Below are 13490 nucleotides of genomic sequence, written 5' to 3'. Positions count from 1 at the left end.
TTTTTTTTATTTTTTTTTTATTGGTTGTTGAAAAACATTATAAAGCTCTTGACATATCATATTTCATACATTAGATTCAAGTTGGTTATGAACTCCCAATTTTACCCCAAATACAGATTGCAGAATCACATCGGTTACACATCCACATTTTTACATAATGCCCTATTAGTAACTGTTGTATTCTGCTACCTTTCCTATCCTCTACCATCCCCCCTCCCTCCCCTCCCATCTTCTCTCTCTACCCCATCCACTGTAATTCATATTTCTCCTTGTTTATTTTCCCATTCCCCTCACAACCTCTTATATGTAATTTTGTATAACAATGAGGGTCTCCCTAAATCTTCTACTTTTAACTAATTTTTCTTATAAACTCTGTTATTTGTAAGGCCTGATTTTGCAGAAACAATGATTTACAGTAATGGTCTTATAGCAGAAACAAATGAATCTCACATTGTCAGCCTCTGTCACAGGAACAGGTATCTGTCAACTGGAAGAAGGGGGAGGCAGTAGCTTATTGGGAAGGAAACAGTAGTGTCTACAGTACACACAGACATCATTGATTTTGCTGTCACAAGTTCAGTGTTTGACATGATGAGAATGGTTTAGAAAGAGCAAAATTTGCTACAAATATGGAAACTGACAATAAATTTTTATTGGTAGATTGTCTTTCAAGTACTATCTCTACTATGACTCACAGATTTGTGTGAAAGTTTTTGGAAAGATTTGTGGCTTCTTTTTAGTACCACATGAGTGTGGGAAAGGGAAATGAAAGGCTGGTCAACCAGGCTGGCAAAGCATTTTTGTCTATAGACAGTAGATCCATGAGTAGCCCTAGATGACAGAAATTGCTTAGAAATCTCAAGATGAGTATACTGTTTAATTATAAAAAAAATTGGTTCTTATTTCTCATTTATATTACAATAAGGGAATTGTATTGAATTTTTTAAAATTATCTGTGCATATTATATTATCAGGGACTATTATTTCAATATTGTAAAAGGGGCATTGTAAAATATGCTATGAAAATGTTGTGTTGGGCATTATGGTCTTGAGTATGACAGCCACACAGATAGACCAATGATATTATGGCACCTCACATAAGAAGTTCTTGACATTTGTGGGGAATGTTCTAGAACAGATCTATACAGGATAGATCTGTGATTACTATGTGTAATGTTAAATTTTCTACTGGTCACATTTAAGGGTGTAAAAAACAGGTGAGAAACAGGTGAGACAAACCAGGTGATACATGCTTAATCCCAACTACTTAGGAGTCTGAGCCAAGAGGGTTTCAAGTTCAAGACCAGCCTTGGCAATTTAGACCCTATCTCAAAATAAACTATAAAAAGGGCTGGGATTGCCGGGCGGTGATGCACACCTATAATCCCAGCGGCTCAGGAGGCTGAGACAGTAGAATCATGGATTCAAGGCTAGCCTCAGCAATAGCAAGGAGCTAAACAAATCAGTGAGACCCTGTCTCTAAATAAAATACAAATAGGGCTGGGGATGTGGCTCAGTGGTTGAGTGTCTCTGAGTTCAATCCCCAATACAAAAAAAAGGGGGGGGGAGGGGAGCTGGGGCTATAGTTTAGTAGTAGAGCCCTTGCCTAGCATGTGCAAGGTTTTCGATTTAATCATCCCAGCACCACAAGAAAGGAAAATAAATAAGAAGGAAGAGTATAAAAGAAATAGGTGAAATTAATTTTCTTAATAATTAATAATGTTTTAATAAATATGATTTCAAATTAAATCAATATAAAAAATATCTAGATATTCTTTTTGTTGTTGTTCATACTATCTTTTAAAATATGGCATATATTTTGCTCCTTAGACTAGGGGCTAGTAGCTACCATTTTGGATAGCACCATTCTAAATGTTCCATGAATAAAGAAATTCCAAGAAAGGGAATAAACTGCGAGAAGCCCCTTACTTCGTGAACAGGGGCAAAATAATTGCTGCTGGTTCATCTCTTTTTCCTCATCTTTTTTGCAGCTCTCAGCTCAAAGTCTTGATGTACCAGATCAAACACATACCATCTGTAGCACAGCTTCCATGCCAGAGGCTGTGTGGAGAGGGGGTAGAAGCAGTTCAGTAAATATGACCACCTGTCACAATTCAAAACCGGAAAGTCAAGGAGAATTTTTCCCTTGACATTTCTATCTCCTCTCCTCCTCTGTCCCCAGATCTCTGCCGAAACACCATTCTCTCTATACAAGAACAAAGCTCTCCTCCCACAAGGACAAAGTTTCCAAAACTGCCTGTGTCCTCTCCTTTCCTATGTTATGTATCCAGCATTTTGCTGACATCCTGGTTCCTTACATTAACAAGCTCATACCCAAACTGTCCTTTAGTAGGCAGCAGAGTTACCACTGTAGTCTTGTGGTTAAAACTCTGAGCCTTAGAAAATAAGACACCAAAGTTTATGCCGTGTTTATATTCCTTAAAAACCATGGAATTTTGATAAATAAACTGAATCACAATTATCTGTAAAATTTAGGTAAAAATAATATCCACCTCTAGGGTGGTTGTGAGACTCATAATGTGAGTCCAAGGAGACAGTGTAACAAACACGGCATAGCCCTGGCACACCATGCATAATGAATAAGTTCAAGCTCTCACTATTCCATGATTTCCTCACTTTTTTTCCCACTCCCAGCTACATGTCCAAATCCTAACCTTTTTCAGTCTTTCTCAAGCTCCCCTTCTTCTGGAAACCTACAAACTTTATTCTCCTCTTTCCATGCCTTTCTTATGAACTCTGACATAAACTTATGCAGATACTGACTTCTGATAGAGTATACATGATGATCATTTAGAAAATTCTTGAATTGATTGGTCATGGAAAAGTGAAAGAAAACTATGGCAGAGGATTGCAGATATCAGGCCCCCCTTCCCCTTGACTTAGAGGTTTGTCTTCAATTATGGTGGACAGCTTTACTATCCCTTCACAGGTAGTTTCCATACAGTGTCACGGTTTCCAGAGGCACAGAGCCATAGCTGGCCACTATAGTGACCCATTAGCATGCCCTTTATTGGCTTAATACCTTCCCTGAATGCCTTCCTTTGTGACTTTTTAAGCTTCTTGGAATTACCTCCAAATAAACTACCCGTAATCAAAGTCCTTCTTTATGATTTTGTTTATGAGGAAATCCAAAAGACAAGAACTGATATTAACTGAGTCTATGTGGGATGCTGAGCTCCATGTTAGGTATTCTACTTCCATTTTCTTCTTTCATATTCTCAACATTCTTATTGAATGGTATTTTATATCCATTTTTCAAATAACTTTGAAAGCCAAGACTCCAAATAAGTGATTTGTTCAGGGTTATAGATAATAAGTAGCAAACTTAGTCATCTAAATGCTGCTTTAGGTGCCTATTTCTGAATTAATAATTATTCAGAATGAATAGAACATTTTAGGATAAAGCTAAAAGAAACACATTATAAAAAGGAGAGATAAAATTACATCACTGTCTTAGGTTTAGCCAAAATGTGACAAACTAAAATATAGAAACAGACTATAATAAAATAGTGTCTGGAGACATTGTGCTTTGAACACATAGATGTCATTTAAATGCCATATTTATAGTCCAGTTTCTTTATTCTGGGAAATAATGATGGGAAGATATGACAGCAGAGAGCCACCCGAATGAGTCAGATTTCATAAGAAGGTATTAGAAGATGAAACTGATTTGGCCTCTATGACATTGGAGAAAGAATTAGACAAAGGAGACTTTTCTGAGTATTTAGATACTGAACAGAAAGCCTTGGACTGATGAGAAAAAAAATAGGGAGAAAAATTCCTCTTCCATATTAAAATTCAGAATTGATTTTTTTTATCTTCCCAAGTCACACAGGCCACATACATAAGTATGATTGAATTATAACGTGAACTGTCAAATCCAATAAATGTGGGTAAAGAGATAGCTGGGCAAATGTTAAAGGAAGCAAAGGACAAAGATGTGTTTTCCACTGCAGAAGCAAGCATTATATGACCAATGGATTTCCTAGAATTTTAAAAAGGGTATTAATCAAACTGGAGAAGTTAGAAAATTTTAGTTAGAACTAGGGACTATTACCCTGTTTAGCTGATGGATATTACTTTCTGTGGTGATAAAATCTAGAGCTAAATCAAGTCAATGATTCTTAAAAAAAAAATGGTGATGAGTTTTTATGAGGGTAGAATTCAGTAACATCATAAAAACTAGAATCAAATCCTCAATTTTGAAGTTTGAGAAGACTTCATATTTATATCAAGCTTTGAAGTCATTAGACAAAAATGCATGGTAAATCTTTATTCTGTGTTGCCTCTGTTGTTGATTCTGTTTGCCTTGAAATGTCACTTAAAATCACAGGGAACCAGTCAATTTGAACCGGGCATTGTAGTTTCATTCCTTTAAATTTTAAAGTGGTTTTCACTTATGTACAACCCAAACGCATTACATCATATTATTTACTTTAGATTATTAGCTCTGCTATGAAGTCATGTAGTTTTGAACCCTGGAAAAAGTATTTTCTAGCCAAGTAAGCTTTTGTACTGTGCCCTCTAGTTCACATTTTAATAAATGTCATTTTCTAAGTGCATTACCTCATGTTTTGGCTCCAGTCCAGATAAATCCTGAGAGAATAAGAGAAATGTGCTTTCTGACTGATTCATCCATATTTTATTTTACTTTTCATTAAGAAATTACTCTTTGAAGAAAATCAATAATCTTCTGTGACTGAGGGGCAAGGTTAGCATGTTGCGGTGGTGCATTCTAATATCTCAAAGCAGACTGCCGTTGCCCAGCTATTGCTGATAGAATTTCTGTTCTTTCTTATTCCTGCAGCCTGGGTACACGGCGACCCCAGGAGAGTGGCCTATCCTACAGACAGCAAGGGCCACTTTTGTGGCCAGAAGGGCACCCCCAATGAGTGAGTATGGTCACTTTTGCTTTGTGTGGTATCACTGTCTAAGCTGGAACCTAGAAATTGCTTTTATACTAATCCTCCTAGACTGCTTGGGGAGACTGAAATTCATGAAGGAGGCTTTCCCCACCCCTTTTCCTACAGACAGCTATAAGCTGTTGGGAAGTTCAATACTAAATGACTTAAGATGCCATGTCATTGTCATGTAGCATTTTAATAGAATGCATGAAGGCTCTGCTTTGTGAAAATACAGTTCTTAAAGATGGATAAGACCAGTAATTTTTTCAGTAGCCATATTTTAAATGCTTTATGAGATGGGCTATTGGAAGACCTAGTCCTGAGTAACTGCCTAAAAGTTACAAGTTACCATAGTTTAAATTTTGTCACAGCACCCACAGATGAATCATTCCGCCTTTCAAAGGTAAGGGCACACCCAGATGATCTTGGATGCTTGGTCTTTTCATGAGAACTTGGCTTCTGTGGACATTGCCCCAGAGTAGCTGAGCAAAACACTGCCTTTAGATTGTAAATCAGAACAGATATTTTCACTTCTGAAAACAAGTTTTATATTTCTTCACCTAAAAAAAAAAACAAATAAAACCCCATAAATCTCACATTTTTAGAAAACATTCCCTCATTTATCATGCGTCTATTTCTTTGCTTTCACTGCCTGAGGTTGTTGCTAAATCTCCTGGGTCTTCATAACCAATTCAGTTCCTATAAAAGCTGATTTGAGGTGGAGGTCGACGTGGAGGTGGAGGAGAAGGAGAAGGAGAAGGAGAAGGAGAAGGAGAAGGAGGAGAAATAGGTTCCCCAACACTTCCACCATCAAAACGCCTGTTTCAGAAGACTTGAGTTTGTTCTCTTGCTACCCACCCCTAACCATGAGCTTATTATTTCAGGAGATACACATATTTTTAAGAAATTAACAAAATTTATGAGTAAAATTCTTATTGAGCAATAAGAAAACTCAGAAATTTGGAGAAGTCAGAGACAAATCTTTACTTATGTCAGGTCGAGTTTACAGGGACAAGTTTACTCCCAGGAAAGAATTTCTCCCTATTAGGGACAACTGGAGTAAATTCTGATTCAGGGTGGCAATTCTTATTTTAACCTCAGTAACTTAGAAAATCTTAGACTTTGCCAACAAAACCCTCATACTATGAAGGACAAAGAAAGCACCAGGTGGTAAAAAGAAAAAAAAATCAAACAAATCTCTAAATCTTTAGTTCTTTAAAACACTATTTTTGAAAGGGTTTTTGTAACAATAAGTTTTCTAGACCTGAGCAATGACCCACTTAGTTTGAATGAAAATGTGACACCACAAATTTCAGGACATACAGATTATTCAAAGTCAGTCCTTGCTTAATGCACAGACATGCTCATTGAAGTATTATTTATAATAATACACTGACAACTGAACATATCTTCAACCACCTGTGGATACTAAATGATAGCCCATCTATTTAATAAAATGTAATCAAGCCAGTGGAGATTATATTTCTATTTTCAATAGTCAATTCTATTGATGTTTCCTTATAGTTTCTGAAGTTTATCATGATTGTATTAATTGTTTTCCTCCTCCCTCAAAATAACATTCTCCTATATTTCACTAGTATTTTTATAATTTTCTTTTATATATTTAAATTTCCTTCAAAATAAACACGAAGCACTAAAGATTTTGTATATACAATGTAATTCAGAAAAGTAACAACAGAAAATGTAGGGTATATTTATAGAATTATGAAGTAAAACAACCTTTCTTAAACATAATGCTAAAATCCCCCAAATGAGCAATTTTAAGGAATATTACCACACAAAGTAAGTTACCTTAAGTCACTGCCAAAGTTACAATCTAGATAAGAGGCAATCCAAGAAAAATAAATATTTCAAGCAAATATTCCTGACTAAAAATCAATCAATAACTTAACGATATGAGCTGCTACTAGAAGATCAAAAAGGAAAAGATGATTGATCATCTAATATAAAAAGAGGCAAAAACCATAAATGGGAAATAACGTAACAAACAATAACAGTAGAAACTGCTGTTGAAGTACAGAAAAGAAAGAAAACAAACTAATGGATATAATATTTTTTGAGTATTAGAATGCCAGATATTTAAAAGATTAAAATTTCCAGTGTTGGCTAGAGTGAGGAGAAATATGCACCTCATTTGCTACACGTGGTAGCATGATATAATATTGCCACAGTCCGGCTGCAGCAAACTAACTGGGGGGTCACGAACAACTTGTGTACATTGATACAGCAGGAGTAGGAGCCGTTTATTGTAGCACAGGAGGGATATATATACATTACACACAGCTTATCATAATTAACATAAACTAGATACAGCAGTCAACCAATAAGGAATCTCCACACTTAATGGCTCACTGGCATTACTTCACAAACCACTCCCTCTGGCAAAATGCCAGGCACCATCTTGACTTATTTATAGACCCTAACATAATATCAAAATTTTTCAAATATTATCAAACATATATGCTGTTGTTGATTCTCCTAGAAACTTATCTCATGGAAATTTGAATACATTTCCTACTATAATAGGTGCTGTGTTACTCAGCTTTCCATTGCTCTCACAATGGAAAGGTTTATTTGGGCTGATAGTTTCAGAAGTTTCACTTGATGGTCACTTGGTCCAGTTGCTGTGGACCTGAGGTGGCACAGTACATCATGGTGGGACACTTGGCCGAGGAGGCGTCTTCACCTCAAGGCAACAGGGAAGCAGAAAGAGAGAGAGACAAGAAGAGGGCCAGGGTTCCAATATGCCCTTCAAGGGTGCTCCCTCAATGACCTACCTTCCTCCAACTAGAACCCACCTCTTAAAGGTTCCAGTAGCTCCCATTAGCCCCACAGACTAGGGACCTAAGCTTTAACACATGACTTGGGAAAGCACTCGAAACCAAAGAAAACGGAAAGAACTTAAATGTCCATCAATTGGAGATTGAGTAAACAAATTATGATATAGTCATATAATAACATACCATTTAATCTTTAAGAAAATGTCGCACAGAAATATATTTTTGGCATGGAAATGTGTCTATGATATATTGTTAATTCAAAAAATTAAGTTATTTCAAATGGAGCATGAGCAGGGCATAGTGATACATACCTGTAATCCCAGCGTTGGGAGGCTGAGGCAGGAGGATCATAAATAGAAGGCCAGCCTCAGCAACTTAACGAGGTACTTAGCAACTCAGTGAGACCCTACCTCAAAATAAAAAATTTTAAAAATTAAATTTAAAAAATAGAGTACAAGTATAATTTTGTTTTGTGGGCATGTTTATGTACTGGTACATCTTATAGTCACAGATATAAAAACACCTATATGTGCAAGGAAAAAAGTTTGAAAGGATACACATATGCTTTACAGTAATTATTTCTAAGCAAAAGGTGTTATTTTTTATTTTTATTCACACATTCATTGAGCCCCTGTTTTGTCCCAGACGGTCTTCTAAAGGAGGAGGTTAGATTGCACACAGCAGACAAACCATCTGTTCTCATGAAACTTACATTTCAGTGAAAGAATAATTGGAGATAGAGATGTAAATAAACAAGATAATTTCAAATAGTGATAAGGAAACAAAACAGGAAGCCTGATGGAGAGTGACTGGTGTTCCGTGAAAGGGAGGTCCCTCATGGCTGCCCCATTGGGGGAGGGCTTTGATGAGGGTTGTACTTTTCAACTGAGATAGGAAGACTAGAAAAGGTGCCAGTCTTACAAAAGCTCTGGAAAGAGCTTTTAAGCCAGAGGCAAGAGGAGATGCAAAGGTCCTGAGGCATGTGATTCTCCAGGAGTAGAAAGAAGTCCAAGAAGCTGGAATATAGCAAACAAAGAGGCAGGACTTAAGCAGACATGTGAGAAACAGGAAGGACCAGATTTGTGGTTCCTACACACTCTGCCAAAGTATTTAGATTATTTATAAATTTGGGGAAGGACATGGAAAAATGTTCAGCACAAGAGTAATGGAATCCATTTTACGTTGTTAAAAGACTATTCTTCTTTTTTTTTCCCATAGTGAACTGTTTCAATTGTTCACAATAAGCATGCATGCAGAAAAATATAAGCTTTCCATTTTTTCTTTTTTGAAAAAAAAATAATGAAATGGGATGTATTAATGAAATATAATTATAGGTATAATTCTATAATTATGAAACAAAGGTATGAGTAAGTTTTATTTCCTTACTTATGTGCTTATATGCATTGTAATTTTCTACCAAAAAAAATATATATTACTTTTATATCCCCTTTCAAATTTTCTAAAAATCAAGATTTTTTAAAAAGGTATATAAGCTGAGTCAATGAATAACTTAGCTATTAAAGCCCTTTCTGTAAAAAATAAAGTACGAAAAGAAAGAGTTGTCAGAATACATACCCTGCAGTCAATCCTGATTTTGCCTTTGAGCATTGACATTTGGGCCTGGGACACATGCTACCAGGCCTTAATTTCCCTATAATGATGCAAAAGTTAAACGAGGACAGTAATTTAGAAGAAACTGGCACCGTCATACCTGTTTGCAAAGCACTTCTATATTCCATACCACATCATTTGTTAATGTCCTCCGATTTCAATATTCTAGGCTTTCGATATCCAGTAAATAAGATCCTCTTATATTGTTAATCTTCGAGAATCTCTAGGTTTTCAGAGATAGTCAATGAAGCCACAGATTCCACTGCAGTGTGTTCAGCGCAGCACCTAATTTTAAAAAGAATCCTGATGCTTTTGTCCCCAGTGAAGCAGCCACACACACACACCAGTTGGTCTTGGGCACAAGATCCCGACTTATTGGCATGGGTACTTATTGCTCCCTGAATTTATGCTGATTACTAACTTGTTGATTTTGCCAAACTCTCTCTACTGGGCCCATGGTTCTTTGAGGTGAGGGACATTCTCTGTCTTTCTCATTGCTGTGTCTTCAGCACCGACGAGACTCCCCGGCATTGTAGTAGGTACTCACAAAGTTCATTACTAAATGAATGAAAACAAAGGGCCACACAGATTAGTGATTTGCTCCTACCATGGAGGTCATAACAACACTGCTAAGCAACTATCATTATTACTTTCATTTGGAAAATTTGGAAATGGAAATTCAGAAAAGTCAAAGTCTTTGTTAAGGTCCCACAGACTACTAAATAGCATGTTCCAACTCCATATTCTGTGCCTCTTAGACTACACACTGATAAGGATTGCAGTGAATTTGGTTTTCCGTTATAGCATGTTCAACCTAGGCCTAAAAATCTTGAACAAAGCTGGTAAAAGTTATCATTAAATAAAAATAAGTACATAAATACATAAGCTTGTGTGTTTGTGCCACAGTGAAAAGCATGTGTATTAATGGATAAGCAACTGATGGAGCCCCAAACCAGAGGGACGTGCTTGTGTATGTAACCATTACAATATTTGTTCTCTTTAGTGTCATGATGACCTTACAGCAGTCCTTTGATTCTGACCTTTGAAAGACATTCCTTAGAACCAAACTTCAATTCACTGTTTAGAGAGGGGTGTGATCATATTTGAAATGTAGAATTTGGCTTTTTGTGCTTTATCTATGCCAAACCAAAGAACTCTAGGCGAAACTCTGGGAGTTTTCTAAAATATCAAGATACATGAAAGAGAGACTTCAAAGCAAGACAGGGTGCTTTGTTATTCTGTGTAACTTTCTCTGCCTTTTCAGTCTCAGGGAAGTTGTTCATTACACTGGGGTTACAGACCTTTCCTTTGAGATTTCCACTAAAAAGAACTTGATTGATTTTGATGCCACCTTCTGGCTACTACAAAAACTTCAGCTTATAAAGGTTGTGTTAAAACAACTTGGAACATTGTCTGAAGTCACCGAATCAGACAGACTGAACTACCCTTCCCCCAGGATGTGGCTCAGATAAGGAAAATGGAAGATTGAGGGGCAAGAGCTCTTCCATTTAAATTTTGTGTTCAAATTATGCCATTATACATGTACTCCCTCTTTTTTTTGCATTACAATTTTTTTTGAATTTTAATATTTTTTATTTTTTGGTGGACACAACATCTTTGTTTGCATGTGGTGCTGAGGATCAAACCCAGGCCGCACGCATGCCAGGTGAGTGCGCTACCGCTTGAGCCACATCCCCAGCCCCCATTACAATTCTTAATACACGTATATACCACATTGGCATGAACATACTTTATATACAGAGTTACGAGAAATTGTGCTGTATATGGGTAATAATGAGTGTAATGCATTCCACTATTGTCATGTTTGAAATAAATAAATAAATAAATAAATCGATTTTGTGTTCAATTTGGCATCTCCATGAAACAGGAACAACTTTGTCTTTATTCACTGCAGGACCTTTCACAGAATTGCAAGAGCGTCCCACAAATCTATTTGAACCCAATACAAGCCCAGACCCCCAACTTAGTTTAATTTTTAAAATTTGTGCCAAAATAATATATGCCTGTGAACACAAATCAAACAGTAATGGAGAGCTTATCATCCAACTAATAGTCATCTATCCTAAGACTCTTCACCCCTGATTTTATTCCACAGAGATAATCTTTTCCTCTGGTTTTAATTCTTCTGGCAATTTTTAAAATGCATATAACTTTAGATGATATGCTTACCCTTTAATTTTGTGCTTTATTAACTTTAGATGATATCTACTGAATCTGCTCAGGAAAACAAAGACTGAGCTCATTTACATTATGTCTTTCCCTTACCTCCTCTTCCTCCTTCTTCTCCTCCTCCTCCTCCTTCTCCTCCCATTTTTGATAGTTAAATTGCTACCTTTAGATTTCCTAATGGTCCCATTTGATGGTATACTAGACCTCTACTTCTTGTTCTACTAACATTTTTTTTAAGAATTTGACCTTTATTTTATTTATTTGTTTTTATGTGGTGCTAAGGATCGAACCCAGTGCCTCACATGTGCTAGGCAAGTGCTCTACCACTGAACCACAACCCCAGCCCTCTACTAACATTTTTTGAACTATAAATTGTTTTATTTTTGTTCCAAAAATTTAATGTTCGCTTAAAACCCAGAACGTAATAGGAAAAGATATATTTATCCATTGAGCCTTGGCATAAACGTTTTAAGAGTTGACTCACAGTATATTATTTAAATTATTTCACATAAATCAAACTTCTTATAAAGTATATTTTAAACTCTATTGATGATTTTAGAAAACAATCACAACATAAAAATCAAGACTCTTCCTCTGTTTCCAGGAAAAATGGTTTACTGTAAAGTTATCCTTTTAATATCTTTGATGTCAATTCTGGGGAAATGAAGCCATTTCCTGCCTTGTTTGATGATCCTCTTGCCCTGATTGTGTTCATGTAGTGTCTTTCCTTTGTACAGCATGACAGCTCCTACCGTAGAAGCCTTAAAAGAACGCCCTTCTTGTTTCCCTAACTGCCTCCTGATTTCTGTGGTCTCCTTGCTCACCTTCTCATTGTAATAGCCACAAAGGACATGCTTCTGTTTCAGATATCCATGTTCAGAACAAATGTCTATATTCCCACATTTAATAAAGTTTCTGAGGGTTTCTTCTCCTATGCTGTTTAACGTCAATGCTGTGTCTGTTTGGAGGAGCTGCCATCCAAAAGATGTCATCCAAAAGGCTGGAATTCTCCTTACTTCCACTGGTATCATTTGCCTGTGCTTTAAATATGGCTGGACCCAGGACTGCTAATGCTGGCCCCCAGGGAGGGCCTGGAAACCCTGGCCAGCTCTGTTGACGTATTTGCTGCAGTAGCTCTCAAGAGTTTTAGAGCAGTCCACATGCTGTGGGCTACCGAGGCACCACGGTCAACAGCACGCCAGATGCCGTCTTCCTTTTCTGCTAAATTTTGACAGCATCTTGACACCTCTTTAGGTCCCCACCTTTTATTTCCCTTCTGCCCCTTTTCCTTTGCCCTTCTACCTTTCTGTATTTACTCTTTTACAGGCTTGAATTTGTCACCATTTATGTTCAGTCTTGCAGCTTCAACAGAATCCAGCATGTTCTGTTGGTAGGTTGATTTCAGAAGTAGGGAGCAATGATAAAAGACTTTGACTTGGTCTTAATTGTACAATCTTTATTCACTTCCAGGCTATTATATTTTCATTTCTATCTTGTCTCTAATCTAAAAATCAAATCTCAAACGAATTTTATTTAGTTAGTTATAGTTATACATAATATTGGGGTTTATTCTGACATGATTACACAATGATGGAATATAATTTGCTCCTTTTCAGTTCCTGGTACATCACCTTTCTTCCCCCTCCTGCCTATTACCTATTTCTACTCGATTGATCTTTTTTTCTATTTATTTATATATTTTTTAAAATTAATTACATTGTGAATACACCTAAAGATGGGATTTACGATAGTATCTTCATATATGTATGTAAGAAAATTTGGTCAGATGCATTCCACGTTCCTCCCTTTCCCCATCCCCCCTCAATCCCCGTCCTCTACTCTAGTTTCATGGAATTCCCTCCCTTCTTTTTCTCCTTCTTTCTCTTTCTCTTTCATTGTTTCCTTATTTTGATTTAATTTCCAACTATGAGAAAAAACATTTGGCCCTGGATATTTTTTTTTT

At 36.6% G+C, this 13490-nt stretch overlaps 1 protein-coding gene across 1 annotated transcript in view; it reads left to right on the top strand.

Moving 5' to 3' along the window:
- Slc44a5 (solute carrier family 44 member 5) overlaps window positions 1-13490 on the top strand; it is a 335047-nt gene that overhangs the window by 275916 nt on the left and 45641 nt on the right. Inside the window, exon 4 of the mRNA XM_048814088.1 lies at window positions 4829-4913. Coding sequence (XP_048670045.1) covers window positions 4829-4913 — 85 coding nt within the window. The remainder of the gene's footprint in view (window positions 1-4828; window positions 4914-13490) is intronic.

Source organism: Marmota marmota, unplaced genomic scaffold, assembly GCF_001458135.2.
Source record: "Marmota marmota marmota unplaced genomic scaffold, marMar, whole genome shotgun sequence".
Taxonomy (NCBI): Eukaryota; Metazoa; Chordata; class Mammalia; order Rodentia; family Sciuridae; genus Marmota; species Marmota marmota.
The sequence above is the reverse complement of the archived record's forward strand: the minus strand, read 5'-3'. Positions and strand labels throughout refer to the sequence as shown.